This window comes from Oryzias latipes, chromosome 19, assembly GCF_053564925.1.
Source record: "Oryzias latipes strain Hd-rR chromosome 19, Olatipes_Hd-rR_3.1".
Classification (NCBI taxonomy): domain Eukaryota; kingdom Metazoa; phylum Chordata; class Actinopteri; order Beloniformes; family Adrianichthyidae; genus Oryzias; species Oryzias latipes.
In genome coordinates, this window is record NC_136255.1 from 11,069,311 (window position 1) to 11,085,855 (window position 16,545).

Here is a 16,545-nt window from a genome sequence, read left to right on the forward strand (position 1 = left end):
GCTAACTGATGTATTCCTCCAATGATCAGTGGGAGTCATTTTTCCCCCTACTTGTAAGTTTTAGCAATCATTAACAGTCTGCCTGAATCAGGCTTAAAAAAACAACCAAGAGAAGTCACAATAATGCACTACATACCTGTAGAGTTTAACATTTCTTTTACTCAAGAGCTCAACTTACAGACGTGGCAATCTTTCCTATCTTCCAGTTTATAGCAACAAGGCAAAACCTAAACACTTGACAGAAATAGATTTGATTTTGATTCATGTGCTGGGGCATTACCTCTGTGAACGTGCGCCCACGCTGAAGCCCATGTAACCCTCCTGGGGGAGGGAGTCATCCCCCAACTCCCGCAGGTCCTGGGGAGCTAGATATTTGTCCGTGTCCCCCGTCATCACGTCATCGCCTTAAAAACAGGAAAAAAAAGTCAGAACTGCTCAGCTTCTACATCATTTGAGACTCATAACAAATGCCTCCTTTGTGTTTGTTGCACACAGACACACGTTTTTCTGATCAGAAAGATCAATATCATCCCTGGCCAAAGGCTGTTTTCCAGCTCAGCTCCAATCAGACAAAGTCATTCAAACAAAAGTCAAACAGGTTCAAAAGCTTATGTGCTCAGAGGACGACAAATGTTACCAGAAGAAAGTCATGCAGTTTCTAAACAGGTTTCTGACCACAAACCAGAATTCCAAGCTACCTGTAGATGTTAAAAAGTGGTGAAGCAGGAGAGGTTAGTTGCAGAAGATCCAGACTGCTGACTGGAGCAAGTGCAGATAAAACCAGAGGAGATGAATGAAGGCATTCCAGCTCCCACAAAGCAGTCGTTCCTCCTCCTTCTTCTACTTTTTCCTCTGCTGCACCCCTCCCCCCTTTGAAGAACTTTTTTTCCCTCCCAAGACACTTCCCAGACACCAAATGGCCACATTCCACATTCTCTGCTGTGTTGTCTGCCACAACACAGCAGTGATTACCCACAAGATGGCAGAGGGGTCTCTCCCCTCTTCCTCGCTGGGCAATGACTCACCGCCTGCTTTAAAGCAATTCATTCAGCCGCAAAGTCCGCTTTGGAGGATTTCACCTAAACTGACTTCTCCTCTTTCTGTGACCTGCTGTCTGCTCGCCGTTGCGTTGTCCTGTATGAACTTTCTGTCGCTTGTTTGGAGCGCTCACACAAACAGATCAGCTTTCTCCTGCCTGCCATGATACATGTATGCATGTGTGTGTGGGTTTAGGGACCTAGTGCTCACTGCATGACAGGAATAGTAAGCGGGTGTGTGATTTTAACTGTTGCTTAAAATCTATAGAAGTTGTTCAGTGTTTATCCTCTGTCTTTGGGGTTTTTTTTGGTCTCAGGATTGCAGCTATAAAATCCATTTTCAATTTAAAGATCCACTTTTTTGTGTGTTTTTAACATGCTCTTGTGGCATTTATCTAATGATTAAATAAAACTTGTATTTGTGACGTAGGTGCTACAAGGTCCCTGCTCCGCTTTGTTGCGATGCATCCACTTGAAGACCAGGCGGAGAAAGTGTATACAACTCCTGCCACTCTGCAGAAATTATGTCTGGGAAAACAACACTGTTTTTTTGATTTAGGCAAAAAACAGCATCAATCATAATTAAAGTGCCCATATAATACTTTTTTTAAGCCTTTCAGACTAAGCTATATCCATATATATGATAATATATTACACTAATTAACTATTTTTGCATAAACTATAAGTTATTTTCGCAGTTAAGTTTCTTACCCAAAAGTAAGACGACTTGATCTCTTAAGTTCTGCCTTTTCACCTTGTGGGTGCAGCCCATTTCATGAGGTCAACCTAGAGTCAGCCTCTGTAGCTTGTCTGCATTTCGCCCACAAAAACAAACAATATCTAAACTTTTGCAAAGATGGATGTGCGTATTGTGCATATAAAATAAAAGCACTTTTGCCGATCTTCGCGAGCTATGCTGAGAAAGTGGGTGTGCGTGTTAGCCTGGGGGCGTTGCTGGCAGCGCAGACTTTTCCTGGAAGGTTCTGTTCCTCATGTATACACAATGTCAGAACCCACTCGTTTTCGTGGATTGGGAGGGGCTGGTGGTCATAGTGCAGGTTTTTTAGAGGAATAGTCAGAATTGCATGAATGGATCAAAAAACCGCTTTGGGGTTGTTTATAGTGAGGAATGAACATTATAAAAATCTTAAGCTTAAAATGTTAATTTTGTATGATATAGGCCATTTAAAAGACCACTGGGAATGCTTTTAAAATAGATCAAAAGATGATCTGAACGGGACTTTAAATGATAAAATAAACATATAAACATTGTAAAAATGTCTAAAAAATATTAATACCGGTATCTGGTATATTAGTGCAGAGTTCACCCTTAAGTCAGTATATGTTAACATTGCACCCTGTTTTATTTAGAAAAGCTGCCAGGTCTTTTAATGGCTGCTGTATTTGGAGGCTTGTGAATTGCATCTCTCCACAAAGTCTGTGGAGAGATGCAATCAAGAAGAACATCAGTTACTGAAACGAATGAATAACAACAAACAACAAGTTTATAGTCTGGACCAGCTAAAACGGACCGCAGCACTGCTTCCTGATTTGGATTGGAGGCAGTGTGTTATTGGAGAAGCTAATGGCTGCTGTTGCTCTGAGAATACTTTTATGCGACTTCAGTTACACTCCATGTATTTTTAGATTACAAGTTGCACAACAACGTATACACATTCTGTCAAGGACATTTCCACAAATATATATATATTTAGTTTCGATTACAGACAAGTTCAGCAGAAACCTCCCTAAATGTCCTAAGTACAAAAGCCCCACGGACAAAATGGGGCATGCTGGGTAATCTCCTATTCTTTTATCACTGCAGAAATAAAAATTTGTATAACACTACTAATTTGTATAACACTAGTTCATCAATACTTAAAAAGCAACACAACCCTAAACAAACCAAAAAATATAATAAAAATAAATATGTAAATTGTCTTTGTTAGGATTGCAATCTCACTGAAACCAATCGAATTGAGTTGTTTAGGAAGTTGTTTCTAACTTTGTTTGAGCCCCACCTGAAGTAGGGTGGGGCAAAGTAAACACTCACACACTGCAGCAGCTGCTGCCACCACTGCCGCCCGCATATGTTTAGGCCCCAGCATGCTAAACTACAACATGAGGAAAAGAAAAGTCTCCAAAAATAAAGGATCAAGTGTATCTGCCGTATAGTGAGTGGCATGAAAAGAAATCTGTCACACACTGCACAATGCCATGTGCAGACTGTTCCCATGGTAAATCTGCATAAAGCCATACACCCTGCCTTTTTTTTTAATACAGGAGGTGTAACAAACTCAGCCTAAAGGAATTGAGGGTTAAAGCAGCAGCACACTTTTGTGCTTTTAAATGTGTTAAACACAACAGTAAGAAAAAAAGGAAAGAATATTGGAAATTTAAGGTCAAAGCACACAGGAAAAGTAAATAAAAAATAAGAATTATTAGATGAAAAATACCTTCTTCCACATCAGAAAAATAGTCATCTGTGATCATTTCAGGAAAATTGGCTTTAAAGACTGATTAAGGAGAAAAAGAAAACAAAAATTAATCATAAAAATTCAGTCTAGATGCAGCACAACTGGATCTAGACTTTAGAGCAAGAACTTCCAGATATGAGCTCTCACTAATCAGAATGATCCTGAGCACAGACCTCCATACAGTAGGTTTGGAGCACTTACTTCAGGCAAAAACCAAAATGCCATCATGCCTTTATGGCTTTTCTCAATTCAATTCTGAAAAACTCCAGTTAGCTTTTGAAATGAAGCAATTTAAAAAGGAAAAATGCACATTTATTTTGGTAAAAATCTTACCATCTTCATCTGACATGTCCAGCACTTCATTCATGGTCTCTGGGATATTCATCCTGTGCTTTGCTACGACTGTCTGCTCAACAAAAACAAGGTTGGGGTAATGTGTTATATAAAACATTCCTTTAATTGACTTGTTGACTTATTTTTATCAAACAAACAAATAATATCTTTGAATTTCACAACTAAAAGCACAAAAAAAGAAACAGTTCATCACTGCTTTACCAAAAGACAACTCCTCTGCTTAGAAAAACCATCCCATGAGAAAAACAGTGATAGTTTAAGCAAACCTATTATGCAGTTCTTAAGCTGCCTATGATTAGTCTGGGTATTTCAAAACATCAAAATCCCTTCATCCCACGCATTCATTCCATCATACTTCTCAAATTAAAAAATAAATATAAAATAATAAATTAAAAAGACAAATCTTTCCCAGTTGATTTATCTGTAAATAAACCTTTGAAAAAATAATATTTTTAATGGAAAACATTTTTATAACCTCCTGTTAATTTTTGTTTTTGTTTTTAATGACTAAGCCTCACCTGAGAGGTCAGAGTTTCCTCTGTGACCACCTTTAGTGTATCAACCACAGAGATGTAGCCAAGCCTCCTTGCGATGGACAGAGCACTGTTACCATTCTATATAAAACAAATCATCAAAAAAAAATGTATTTAAAGACTTTTATTTAAAGCTGTAAGGCAGTTTCTTGTGGGTGTACTTACAGTGGTGAGCTCATTTGGTGACGCCCTGTGATGCAGAAGTAAGTTGATGATGTGTGTATGTCCTTGCTGTGCAGCCTGATGAAGAGGTGTGTAACCATTCTGCAAAGAAAGAGGAAGACGGAAAACCACAGACATGAAACAAAAATAAACTGTCGCTTGACATACAACAGATTACAGTAAAAAAAGCACAGTTTTTCTCAAACATAGCTGATCCTACTTTGGTTTTAGCGTTGACATTCGCCTGATGTTTCAGAAGGAAGCTGACCATCTTTATGTTGCCATAGTGACAGGCCACATGGAGAGGAGTGTATCCCAGCTAATGACACAAAGAGATGTTAAGAGCAAAAAAAAGACATTATTTTTTGCACCTCCACCTGTTAATGTAAATTGTAGATATGAAAGTAAGAAATAATAAAAACCTTGATTGATTTTTCAATGACAAAAATAAATTAGCTACATTTTTAACCATTTGAATTTTTTCATTAGATATTACTATAAAAACAACTTAAAAGCAGCAAATCCTTTAATTTTGATTAATTACCTTGGTCTCAGGGTCTATGTTAGCTCCGTGGTTCACTAAAACTTCAGCAACATTGACTTTATCCTCCTGGGCAGCCAGGTGGAGTGGAGTCAGACCCGACTTGATTCAGTCAGACAAAAATATCAAAAACAGGCAACATCAAGAGGGAAATATGCATGGTAAAAAGCAAATTCTACACAATAAAGTCATAAACTGACACATGCATTGTTCTGAAGGAACAAGGTTTTTATCTTTTAATCGTTATCTTTAAGAGGTTTGTTCAGTAACATTTAATATATCCTGTAATGGTTAGTGACTTGCAAATTATACAGAGTGTCATTTGTATTGAGTATTTAGAAAAACCTTTGCATAATAATTTGGAACGTGCTCTAGAAACAAAATGCCAGAGGACAGACAAAATAATGTGCTATTTCTTCATGGATTTGGCAGTTTATAATTCACAAAAAGTCACTGTAAATAATACTTATATTTCCACAGGTAAATGTATAGTGAATCTATATTGAGTTTTTGCACCTGCCTATTCTACCTTATTGCCTGCGTTAATGGGAGAGCCTCGAGCGAGGAGCAGTGTCACAATGTCAACGCTGCCTTCTTGAGCCGCAAGATGCAGTGGAGTGATTCCCTGTCGGGTCACTGTGTTTGTTAGGGCACCATACTCCAGTAAAGTTGTGCTTATTTCCATCTGATTCTTCTTAGCTGCAATATGGAGAGGAGTGTAGCCATTCTAGAGACACAAAAGAAGATATTTTAGTAAGTTTCTCACCATTATCATCATTACCTTAAAGAAAATTTGTTTTTACGAGTTTGTTTCTCAGTATTCTCATTCTATTGTAAAGTACATTAAATACCGTAATTTCCGTATTAAAAGCCGCTACTTTTGTCACACACCTTCAACCCTGCAGCTTATTCAATGATGCGGCTAATGTCTGCATTTTTTTCTTTTTTATTTTTTTTAATGCATTTTTTTTAACAACCGCTAGGGGCGCTCCAGCAGAAAGGGTAAGAGTGAGACATGGGGAATACGGTATATGTGTCGAGGAAGATGCAAGTCCAAAATTCCCGCTTTGTGTATGAATAGCACGAGCAGACCCGCATTATGGAAAATGCAAGAAGAAATGCATATAACGCAGCTTTCAAGTTAAAAGGAATCATTAAAAGCAGTGTGAAAAAATAAACCATCTCCAACGGGTTTGGAAAAGCCGGTCTGCTGCGTGACGGAGAGAACAGCGCAAGCCCAGGAGTGAATTTGCCTCAGGAGGGGAGTGACAAACTGACACCGACAACGAAGGAGAGACAGAGAGTGTGTGGCAAAGACAATCTGACGCTATTCCAATCCGACACCGAGGAGGAAGACTTCCATGGTTTTCCATGCACAGGAGGAAGATGAAGAAAGCTCTCAGTGACCTTTACGTTTATGTTTTTTAACAGCCCTGTTAGTGCTGTGCTACGGTGTGTCATTGTTGTGGAAAAAAACTTCTGGCACACGCCTTGCGCAGCACTCACCTCTGTGCGGCACGGGCCTCTGCGCATAGGCGCGTGCCGCGCATAGGCACATGCCTATTTTTCTCTCTATTGTCTCTGTATCAGTGAATTTTACCAGTATGTTTTTTTAACCAGCCCTGTTAGTTGTTAGCAATACTACCATATTGCTGCCGTGTTACTGCCGCGTCACAGGAGGCACTGTTTGGAAAGAAAAGCCCAGGTATTGTCATGGGGCCTCTGGCAGTCTCTCCTCCCCCTCCCATCTCTGCTCTGCTTCCTGACTCGAACTAGCTGTGACCACTCATCTAATCAACCACCAGCCCTTAATAAGAAGATCCAGTTCCAGCTTTCATCGCCAGTCCGTTGCCCCTGATGACGCTAGTCTGGTCACTAAGTTTATTTTAGCCCATGTTCTTCATGCTCTTGCCTAATCTCGTCTTATCCCTCCCGGACATTCTAACCACGAGTGGTAGGGTTGGGCGATGTCCCTTAAATTGGCCGTTGACGATGTTTGCTGTCAACCATCGGGATGGACGATGATATCGTCGTGGGGGGGGGGCTATTTTTAATTTTTCTGTCTTATATAATTGCTATTCGTTATTTTACTTTATTTCCCAAATAATGACTCATCCGCGATGTTTCAGTATAAACTGAGGGAAGTGACTTTAACAAAAAAAAGTAACAAACAAAATGGAAAAGAAGTGGTCCGCTCCCGCACTTAACTAGTCAAGTGGACCAGCGGAGCGCGGATTTACAGCTTTGTGTTTGAGGGGAAGGGGGGGGGGGGTGCTTTGTTACATGAGCGGTATGTGTGGGAAATTTAGGACTGCGATCCGTCCCGCAGCTCTAGGGGAACTAGAGAAGCTAAGCTGTGTGTCTGAGCACAGCTCGGATCGTCAGCGCACACACACACAGCGGCGGTGTGAGCTTCAAAGCAGAAATGTCGCTCAGTCCTTAGAAAACGTTCAAACAATCACGTGGATTGTGTTTCGAGTCGCGTCCCGACAAAATAAAGGCTGATGTTATTCCCACATGTTTACGTGCAGCCAGGATGCAGATAGCAGCACCACACAAAGCTAATGTTGTTAGCCCGTGTTAGCATACTGCTAATTGTGGCTTCTTTCCGGCTCCGCTCTTCAACAGAAAAAGCGCTGACCACACGGATTAAAATTAAAACAGGCGAACAGGTGCTTCATAATAATCGTAACATTATTAAAAGCACGTTTAGAAGATCGTCTCGTATATTACTGAGCTGACATGTCAATGTATATAGCTGCTCGGCGGAAGTCATATCCTCAGTCATTCCGGTTTTTCAAACCCTACTGCGCATGTGCAAATGATTTAGTCCGACCAAAAGTGTGACCCATGTGAACGTTTGTTATTTTCTGAAAACATTTTTCTGGGACCATGTACACGGTTGGATTCTAATCCGACCATTGATCCGATCAAGATATTTTGCACATGTAACCGCGGCTTAAGGTGTCTACTCGCAGCGTGGCGGGGGGCGTGGCATCACGATGGTTTCCTCCATCGGGATGTCAGTCACCCATCACGATGGACGAGTGGTCCCCTGAGTCTCCAGTCTTCCTGAACAGAAGCTCCTCACGGAATCCCTGGGATCCTTCTCTTTTTGTTCCGGATTTTTTGTTCCGGGAAACAAACTCTGGCTCACTTTAAGTGAGCCAAATGTGTCCAGTCTGATTACACTCTGAAGTTTCATATTATTGCACCAGTTTTCAGGGTAAATGTGTTTTTCTTCAACTTAATTTCCCTGTTGTTTTTAATAAAACATGTATTGGGTTAAAACTTCTGTTCAAAAGTATTAGTTCAGCTAAGCATCATTTGCCTATGAAAATGTGATACCTCTATTGGAAGATTTTGAATGTCAAACCTGCTCTACAAAAGACAGACAGATAGCTTTCAAAATAGAGGAAACCTTAAATAAAAACATTTAACCCTTGTGCTATCCTAGGCACTTAACCATTGGGAGTACGGTCATCTAAGACCCACTAGACAGTACGCTGAACCTTTTTTCTTCAATGATTTGTGAACCTCACTGGTGTCCATGGATTACATGAAATCTTTCCAAGATCTTTACAAAGGTTAAAATAGTTATGTGGACACAGGGAGATCTGTTTTTCATCTTATATTTGACCTGTAGATACAGAAAAAAATTGTCAATGGACTTTAATGACCAAGGGTCATTTGTACAATTAACCAGGCCCTCCAGATGTTTTCCCAGTTGTGGTCGGAGGTTGCTGCCCAGATCTTCTACTTGTCTTGTTACGTAATTGTATCATTTGACAGACATTTTTTTTTTGCTCTGGACAAACAATTTCAGCTACTTTCAGCATATGTTTTACAGACAAATGCAGCATTTGATGTACCTTGTGTAAAATGCGAGAAATGCTGCATTCATGTGGTGTTTGAATGATTGGAAAATCGAAAAACTACAAATCTTCCAACACTAAATGGATGCACAAGAACCTTCTACACCTAAAGGTCAATTTATTTGTAGTGTACCATCTATGGGGAGACTTTAAAATTACAGGAAAAATAAAACAATTAACAAGGATTATTAATTTTGTATTAATGCTTAATAATTATGCCCCGCTCACTCAGCCGCGACTCAGAGGCTCTCTCATATTTTCCTTTTTTATGGAGGTAATTGTGGTGATCGGGCTTTCAAAACTCATGTGATATTTACATCTGAAGTTAGAAGTGTGAGCTTGTTTGATTTTCACCTCACCAAATTTGCCCATCTGCAAACGTTTTGGACACCCCTAGTATCCTATTAGCTAGCTACACATGAACATTCTTGAAACCTAGCTAAAGCACAGTTCTTTACCTTCTACACTGTTGCAGCGAAACACAATAAGTCACATATTGTTTGAACAATAAAAGAACAAACAACAACCAACAAAATAAATATAGCATTTTGTGATTATTAGAAGTGTTAATGCTAAAAAAGAGCGCCTTAAAAATGCACAGGTGAAATCCATGTTGTTAATAACAAATACACAAATGGGCCAAAACAGAATTATACAAAGTATGACGTGCAGATTGAGACAAGCATTTACCAATAAATGTATTTCCAGACTATAATAACATTTTAAAAACAATATAAAATACCCTCCAAATGTACTTTGATTGAATCAAATTTCATTAAACGTTTTTTTGTTTTTGTTTCGATTACTCAAAACCTACTCTTTCTCATGATTGTCTCTTTGGGGTAATACAGAAAAATCCTCCATTTAAAACAAATGGGACAAATGTTTGAACAACTCCGTGTACTGCACGTTTGAAAAACTGCAGCATCCACTATACTATAATGACAAAATAGGAGATTTTTTCCCTTTTGTGCCACATATAGCCTATGAGCTCAGACGCCTACAGTAGTGCAGGGTTCTGCCACATTCAACACTTAAAGAGCCATTCAGGCTTGTTTCTCATTGACCAGAACTTGGTAGGAGCCACTAAATATTGTTTCACCCTCTAGAAAAACTCAACACAACTTTGCATTTATGTTATTTTCTTTTATGACATGTATAACTGAACTTTTGCTAATTTGACATACCGTAATTCCCGGACTATAAGCCGCTACTTTTTTCCTGCGCTCACAGCGCTGCGGCTTATTCAGTGACACGGCTAATTTATGGATTTAAGACCGCCATGTATGTACATTCGGACTCAGTGAATAGTTTGAATTTGTTATCTAACACTAAGCACGAGTCATTTGTTTTTCAGCAAACTAAGTAACCAAACAGCATGGACCTCACTTCAGGTTTTAGACACTTCAGTCATGGTTCAACAAAAAGAAACACGCATGCTCGGCCGCATCCCAAAATCCTTTGGTGCCATTAGACCCAACGTGCACGTGATCGCTGCTACAATATGATGCAGCTTTCAAGTTAAAAGCAATCGTTAAAAGCAGCGTGAAAAAATCCACCATCACCAACGGGTTTGGAAAAGCCGGTCAGCTGCGTGACGGAGAGAACAGCGCATGTGGGAATAACATCAGCCTTTATTTTGTCGGGACACGACTGGAAACACAAATCCACGTGGTCGTTTTAACGGTTTCTAAGGACTGACCGGAATTTTGCATTGAAAAGCTCACAGCCTCCGTGTGAGCTGGAGACATGTTCTCCTGGCTGCTGCTCGTTTACATAGAGCTGCGGGGCCAATGGCAGTCTGATGGCTCCCACACGTAACAACGCATCCGCCCCTCATCCACAAAACGTACAGTTTTAAGTCCGATTGCTCTGCACAGACACGATTTGCTCCTCCCTGGAGCCGCCCTGGCCAGATGTGTCGGAGAAGATAGGAAGGGGAGCGCGCGGGGCGAGCGCGGAGCTCAGAGGCGTCCGCGGAGCTACAGTGTTTGTTGTGAAAGGAAACTTCTGACGCACGCGCCGCGCTGAGGCGCGCGTATCGCGCTGAGGCGCGCGCTTTTCAGTCGCCGCTGCTTTATTTTACTGCTGTGTGTTTTTTTAACCAGCCCTGTTAGTACCATAATGCTGCCGCGACACAAGCGGAAGGAGAGCTGTTCCTTTTCGCCCCTCCATCCACTGCTGCTATTGTTCATTCTTAAACACGTACAACAGTGAGGCCAGCCGGGCGTTGTCCCCGCCTTTAGCCCCTAAGACTCATGGGAAATGGGGGATCGTGGATGTAAATCTCCTCATCATAGCTGAGGGATGTAATGTTGATTATATGGTTACTGTTTGTAATTTTATGTGTGATACCTAGATTGTCAATAAGTAAAAATAAATAAATAAATAAATAAACCATAACTGAGGAACTTGTGAACAGAATAGAGCTCCATGCTGTTTGGCAGATGTGGGCACAATCAAATACATGGGCTTGAGGCAAGGCTGACTCCTCCCACAGTGGGGTAATGAACCTTACCTATTCTGTGAGTCAGGAGGAGACATGCGGCTTTTACTCCGACGCAGCTTATGTATGTTTAAAAATAACTGAACACGCGAAAATGGGTGGGTGCGGCTTGTAATTGGGTGCGCTTTGTAGTCTGGAATTTACGGTAATTAAAATATGAAAAACTAAACTGTATTATACCTTTGAATGTGGTTTTTAGTCTTGAAAAGGGAAACTAAGCACTAAAAATGTGCTTAAAACCACGTTCACTGTGCAAGTTTTTAAAGTGCTTCCGTGATTTCTGATAGTCGTTAATTTTATTTGTATTTATTTATCTTGTAAGAAACAATGGTTTACGATTTCAGGGGTAACAATTTCTGGGGTAATTTTGTGAGGAAAGGGTGCAACTAACTTGTTTTAAATCACATTATTAAGTTGCTGCATGTGAGTGAATGAAAAAAACACTCTGTTCTTCATCAAAGCCATAGGTTTTACCAGCAGGGGCTGGTGCTGTAAACAGCTCCGACCGGTGGTTCACCTGACTCACATCTATGAGCTGCACCTCAAGTCTTGAGAGCCGTGCCCCGTGAGCCGGCTCACCAAAGCTTCAAAGTAATTTTATGCCAAATTTGAGCATCAGAGCGCCTTTTAACATGGTGGATTCATTTTTTCCCATAATATATCTGCTCATTTTATCGACAAAACGCCCACTACTGAGCGGTACGGGATATTATGGGACAAAATGAATCCACCATGTCAAAAGCTGCTCCAACACTGAATTTATGGCATAGCTCACCGCTGTGAGTCGCGGCTTAGGCGGCGTGAGTCAGGTTACTCTTGGTTTTGGTCCAAAGAACCCTTTAGGAGTATTTAATTTGAACTATTTCAAACTCTTACCTTTGCTGAAGAATGTGGTGAAGCTCCCTGATTGAGTAAAAGCAGCGCCACCTTCTGGTTATCATAATGTGCTGCTACATGTAGTGGAGTTAGTCCACTCTGAACATACACACAAACAAACAAACAAAGGCAAGTGCTAAGAGGTGACAAAATGGTTAAGTGCAGCTTGTGCAGACATGGTTAACACCTAGAAATTAAGTTAAGCACTAAAGTGACCTTTGTGCTTTTAAACTACCGTATATTCCTTTTTTCTGCAGTGCTTAAACATGCTTCACCTTTCCAGCAGCGTCGGGTGGAGCTTTCTTCTGGAGCAGCAAGTTCGCCATCTCAATCTTCCCATATTTTGCTGCAATGTGTAAGGGAGTAAAACCCTTCTAGAGAGAAAAAAATCACAAAACACACAGATTTTTGGAAGTGCACTATGGTTGTTGTTCTTCACAGGTTCATTCTGTACTCCGTAATTAAAAGCATGTGTGCAAAGGAGTCATTTGCTGGGTTGCACTACAATCATGTGACAACATGGTGAAGCTATTACATAGAGCCTAAAACTTATAAAACACGAATGTTAAAGAGTTGGGAAAGTGGATGTGTGGAAAGCCAGAGTCTTTGGCAATGACCAACAACAACAGGCTTCACGTCTAATGAGAGATTTTTAAAAACTCAGAGTATTAGGCTGCTGTAAAGAATTCAAAGACCCACTTTATGTCAAATGTTGTGTCTGAGAACATCAGCAAGCCCAAGATTATTTTTCACTCTCTTAAGTCTCTTAAGTCCTTGTGACTTCTCTTGCCTGACTCTTTCTGTTTTACTCTGTAAACTGTTTACAAATAAAAACAAAATAAAATAACTGAATGTCATATTTTCAAGAAGTTTCAGTGGTTTTAAATCCTGTCACAGCACTGAACCAGCTCTTCTTAGGGTGTGATTCAAACCTGAGGCTCTCTCCAGGAAATACAATCACTCTGATTTTGCCAATCCCTCCACCATCATTCCTGCCACATGCATCGTGGGGAACCTCACTTGGGACATTGACACTAGTGTCTTACAGGCCCAGGATGAGGAACATAACCATGCTCCCTGCCCCCCACGAACTTTGTTTGTACCATCGTCTCTCAGATCTGACGTCCTTACACGGGGGCACGCTTCGTGTATGTCCTGCCATGGTGGTGTTCACAGGACCCTCAAGCTCCTGAAGACACGATTCTTCTGGGCCGCTATGGAGAAGGATGTACGAGAATACGTGGCGGCTTGTACCACCTGCGCTCGCTCTAAGACGTCTAACTCCCCTCCTGCTGGTTTCCTGCTTTCTCTGCCCACTCCGGTCCGCCCTTGGTCCCATATCGCTATGGACTTTGTTACTGGTTTACCACCCACACATGGACACACGGTGATTCTCACCATTGTTGACCGTTTTTCAAAGTCTGTGTTTCATTTCTCTTCCACAACTCCCTACAGCTACCGAGACTGCTGAAATCCTGGTTGATCAGGTTTTTCGACATCATGGGATCCCAACAGACATTGTTTCGGACGTTAGCCCTCAAATCATCTCGCAGGTATGGAAGGCTTTCTGTTCTGCTCTGGGTGCTACCGCTAGAATGATGTCCGACTGGTTCTTTTATTAATCCACTCTGGAGGCTCTAAGGGTCCAAACAGTCCCACGCCTTTTGTGTGTGTCAAAGACTGAAAAATACCCTGTGACTGAGACCATGCCCTATAACCTGGTAGGCCCTTTGGTCGTGAAAATACGGTACATTAAAGACCCTCTTGTTTTTGGTGTTTTAACATGTTCTTTAGGCCTCTTTATCATGAACATACGTAAAGAAAATTAAGCTCAAAATTGCATTTCTGAGTATTTCTTTTTTCAAATTGCTGTAATCAGGACCAGATTAAAAAATGTTGAAAATGTTAGAAAAATGTTAGAAAAAGATCTTATTTATGACAGAAAGTATGTGGGTGTCACAAACTCCCTTCTCTGCTCCATTCTGATGCGTCCACTTGCAGACAAATAGGTCTGTATATGTCTTTGGAATATTGCTTGCTATTTTTGTTGCATCAGTAATGTTAGGTTAGGGGTCCCGGCCACAACTCAGATGCAAATTTCTAATGTACTGCTGTTGCTCTGCAGAAACTATGTCCTAAAAATTATACAGGTTTTTATGTTTAGGGTAAAAATGGCAAAATGATCATTAAAATACCAAAAAGACCATTGGGAACACTTTTAAAATAGATCAAATGATGATCAGAGTGAGACTTTTACAATTTTTAAACAGTTTCAAATGAAAAAAAAACATTGAAAGTGAAAGAAAACTCCACTACTGAATTCTGAGAAATACAGAGTTTACAAGCCAAACTATGGGTCATCCCAAGCCTTATGTCTGTTATTTGGGTGTCTTTGTGGAACAAGAACTGTGTTGTTACCTTTGTTGTAACGCTCAAGTTAGCTCCTTGATCCAGCAGAGCTGCAGCTATGTCTTTGTGTCCCTCTCTGGCAGCCAAGTGTAAAGGTGTGTATCCAGAGTTGGTTGTGGCATCTGGGTCTGCTCCGTTAGTGAGCAGCAGCTGAACAATGTCCTGCTTTCCAAGGCGACTGGAGATATGAAGTGGAGTTTGGTCGTCCTGCCCGGAAACCCAAAAGGAAATCTTTCGGCAGATGTTAACCTTTCAGGCAGGTATGATAACGGCATTTTCACATCCTCCAGCACTCAGTTTTAACTAAAATAAATAAAGCAAATAAAATTGACACAAACAAACCTACAGACTTTTTCAGAGCTGTAGGAAGTGTCTTTGTGTGCATCTGGGATTTGATTAAAAAAGTGGGGGCGTCCCGAATCGAATAACGTGATCAGAATTCAATGGATCACAACATTTTATTGCCGTAAATTGCAGCAGTTTCAGCAGTAGGCACAAATACAGTTCAGTAAAATTAGCAAGATATTCACAGACTAAAATGATAGATAGTTCTAAAGATATTAAAGTTATAGTCATCAAACTTTCTCATATGACTAATAAGCTTAAAAAATTTAAGTGTGTTACAAAACTATCAGATCGGGACTCGGTATCTGCAGATACTCAAATCAAATTACTCAGATCAGGGCCAAAAAAACTGATCATCAATAAAAAAGTTCAATAAATAAAGTCTAAATTAATTCTGGATAAAAATATTTTTGAATAAATTGACTATTTTTATTAAGTTATTTGATAATAGTTTTCTAAGAATGAAATGTAAATGTTCCCTCGTTATCGCAGTTCACCTTTTGCAGTCTCGCTGTTTCACAGATTTTTTTAGTGTAATTGTGCATGCCTTTTTTTCCGTTTTACAAGGCATTGTGTTCTGCATCATGACTGGATGTAGACCTTGACTGTAGACCTTCTCAATCAGTCTCTTCCGTGCCGTGACTCCTATACAAAATATGTTCATCTTGCCAAACTTAATAACATCTTCAGTTACAAGCACACCTTTGTTTTCATTCTTTAATACTGGACTTATTTTTCTATGAAGGTTTGAACTTTGAGAGTTCAAACAAGAGAGAAAAGTTTGATGATGTTCATGTCTGTATGAAAAAAGTGAATAAACTGTGTAGTGAGGGGTTTTACAGCTTAAAACATCTAGAATTATCCTAAAAAATAAAGACGACTTTCTGGATTTCATCTATTGCAGGTTGTTTTTGGAATGTGAACGATAAATGAGGTACCACTGTATAATGAACCCATAACTATTTTTATTGTCTTGTTCCCCTGTTTTTGTAGTCATAAAACGACAAACCAAAAGTATTATAATATCTTGTAATTGCTGATGAAACACCAGAACAGACTTTACTGTATTTTAAAGGTAGGTACCTGAAAAAGACCATTGCTTCTGATAAAGAAGTATGCTGCAATTTCTTCATTGGATCACAAGTAGAATAAGTTTACTTCCAAAATAAAAAAAAAATATATAACTTTGGCTCTTTAACAAAAAAACAACAAAAAAGGAGGTTTTGCACTATTTTTTGACAAGAAAGAGGCCCCACCAACACAGACACAGATGCTTCCATTTATGTGCAGTACACACCGCATGCAGCACCACACTTTGAGAAATCTCTACCTTAGCCTTTGCGTCGACACATGCTCCATTCTGTACCAGGTACTGGACCACGTTTGACTGTCCAGCCCGCGCCGCCATGTGGAGTGCTGTCTCCCCTCTC

At 40.2% G+C, this 16,545-nt stretch overlaps 1 protein-coding gene across 50 annotated transcripts in view; it reads right to left on the reverse strand.

Moving 5' to 3' along the window:
* The window catches only part of LOC101172448 (ankyrin-3), a 228,478-nt gene that overhangs the window by 82,427 nt on the left and 129,506 nt on the right, over nt 1–16,545 (reverse strand). For 23 of the 50 annotated variants that reach the window (XM_078936975.1, XM_078936969.1, XM_078936997.1 and 20 more), the window contains 12 exons: nt 16,446–16,544; nt 14,780–14,977; nt 12,637–12,735; nt 12,362–12,460; nt 5,634–5,831; nt 5,108–5,206; nt 4,784–4,882; nt 4,567–4,665; nt 4,387–4,482; nt 3,848–3,920; nt 3,494–3,553; nt 281–404 (listed from right to left, as the gene is read on the reverse strand). In XM_078936975.1, the coding sequence (XP_078793101.1) occupies nt 281–404; nt 3,494–3,553; nt 3,848–3,920; nt 4,387–4,482; nt 4,567–4,665; nt 4,784–4,882; nt 5,108–5,206; nt 5,634–5,831; nt 12,362–12,460; nt 12,637–12,735; nt 14,780–14,977; nt 16,446–16,544 (1,343 nt within the window). Of the gene's footprint in view, nt 1–280; nt 405–698; nt 909–1,025; nt 1,226–3,493; nt 3,554–3,847; nt 3,921–4,386; nt 4,483–4,566; nt 4,666–4,783; nt 4,883–5,107; nt 5,207–5,633; nt 5,832–12,361; nt 12,461–12,636; nt 12,736–14,779; nt 14,978–16,445; nt 16,545 lie in introns of those variants that run through there. The other 27 variants (XM_078937006.1, XM_078936982.1, XM_078937000.1 and 24 more) reach the window with 5 other exon arrangements.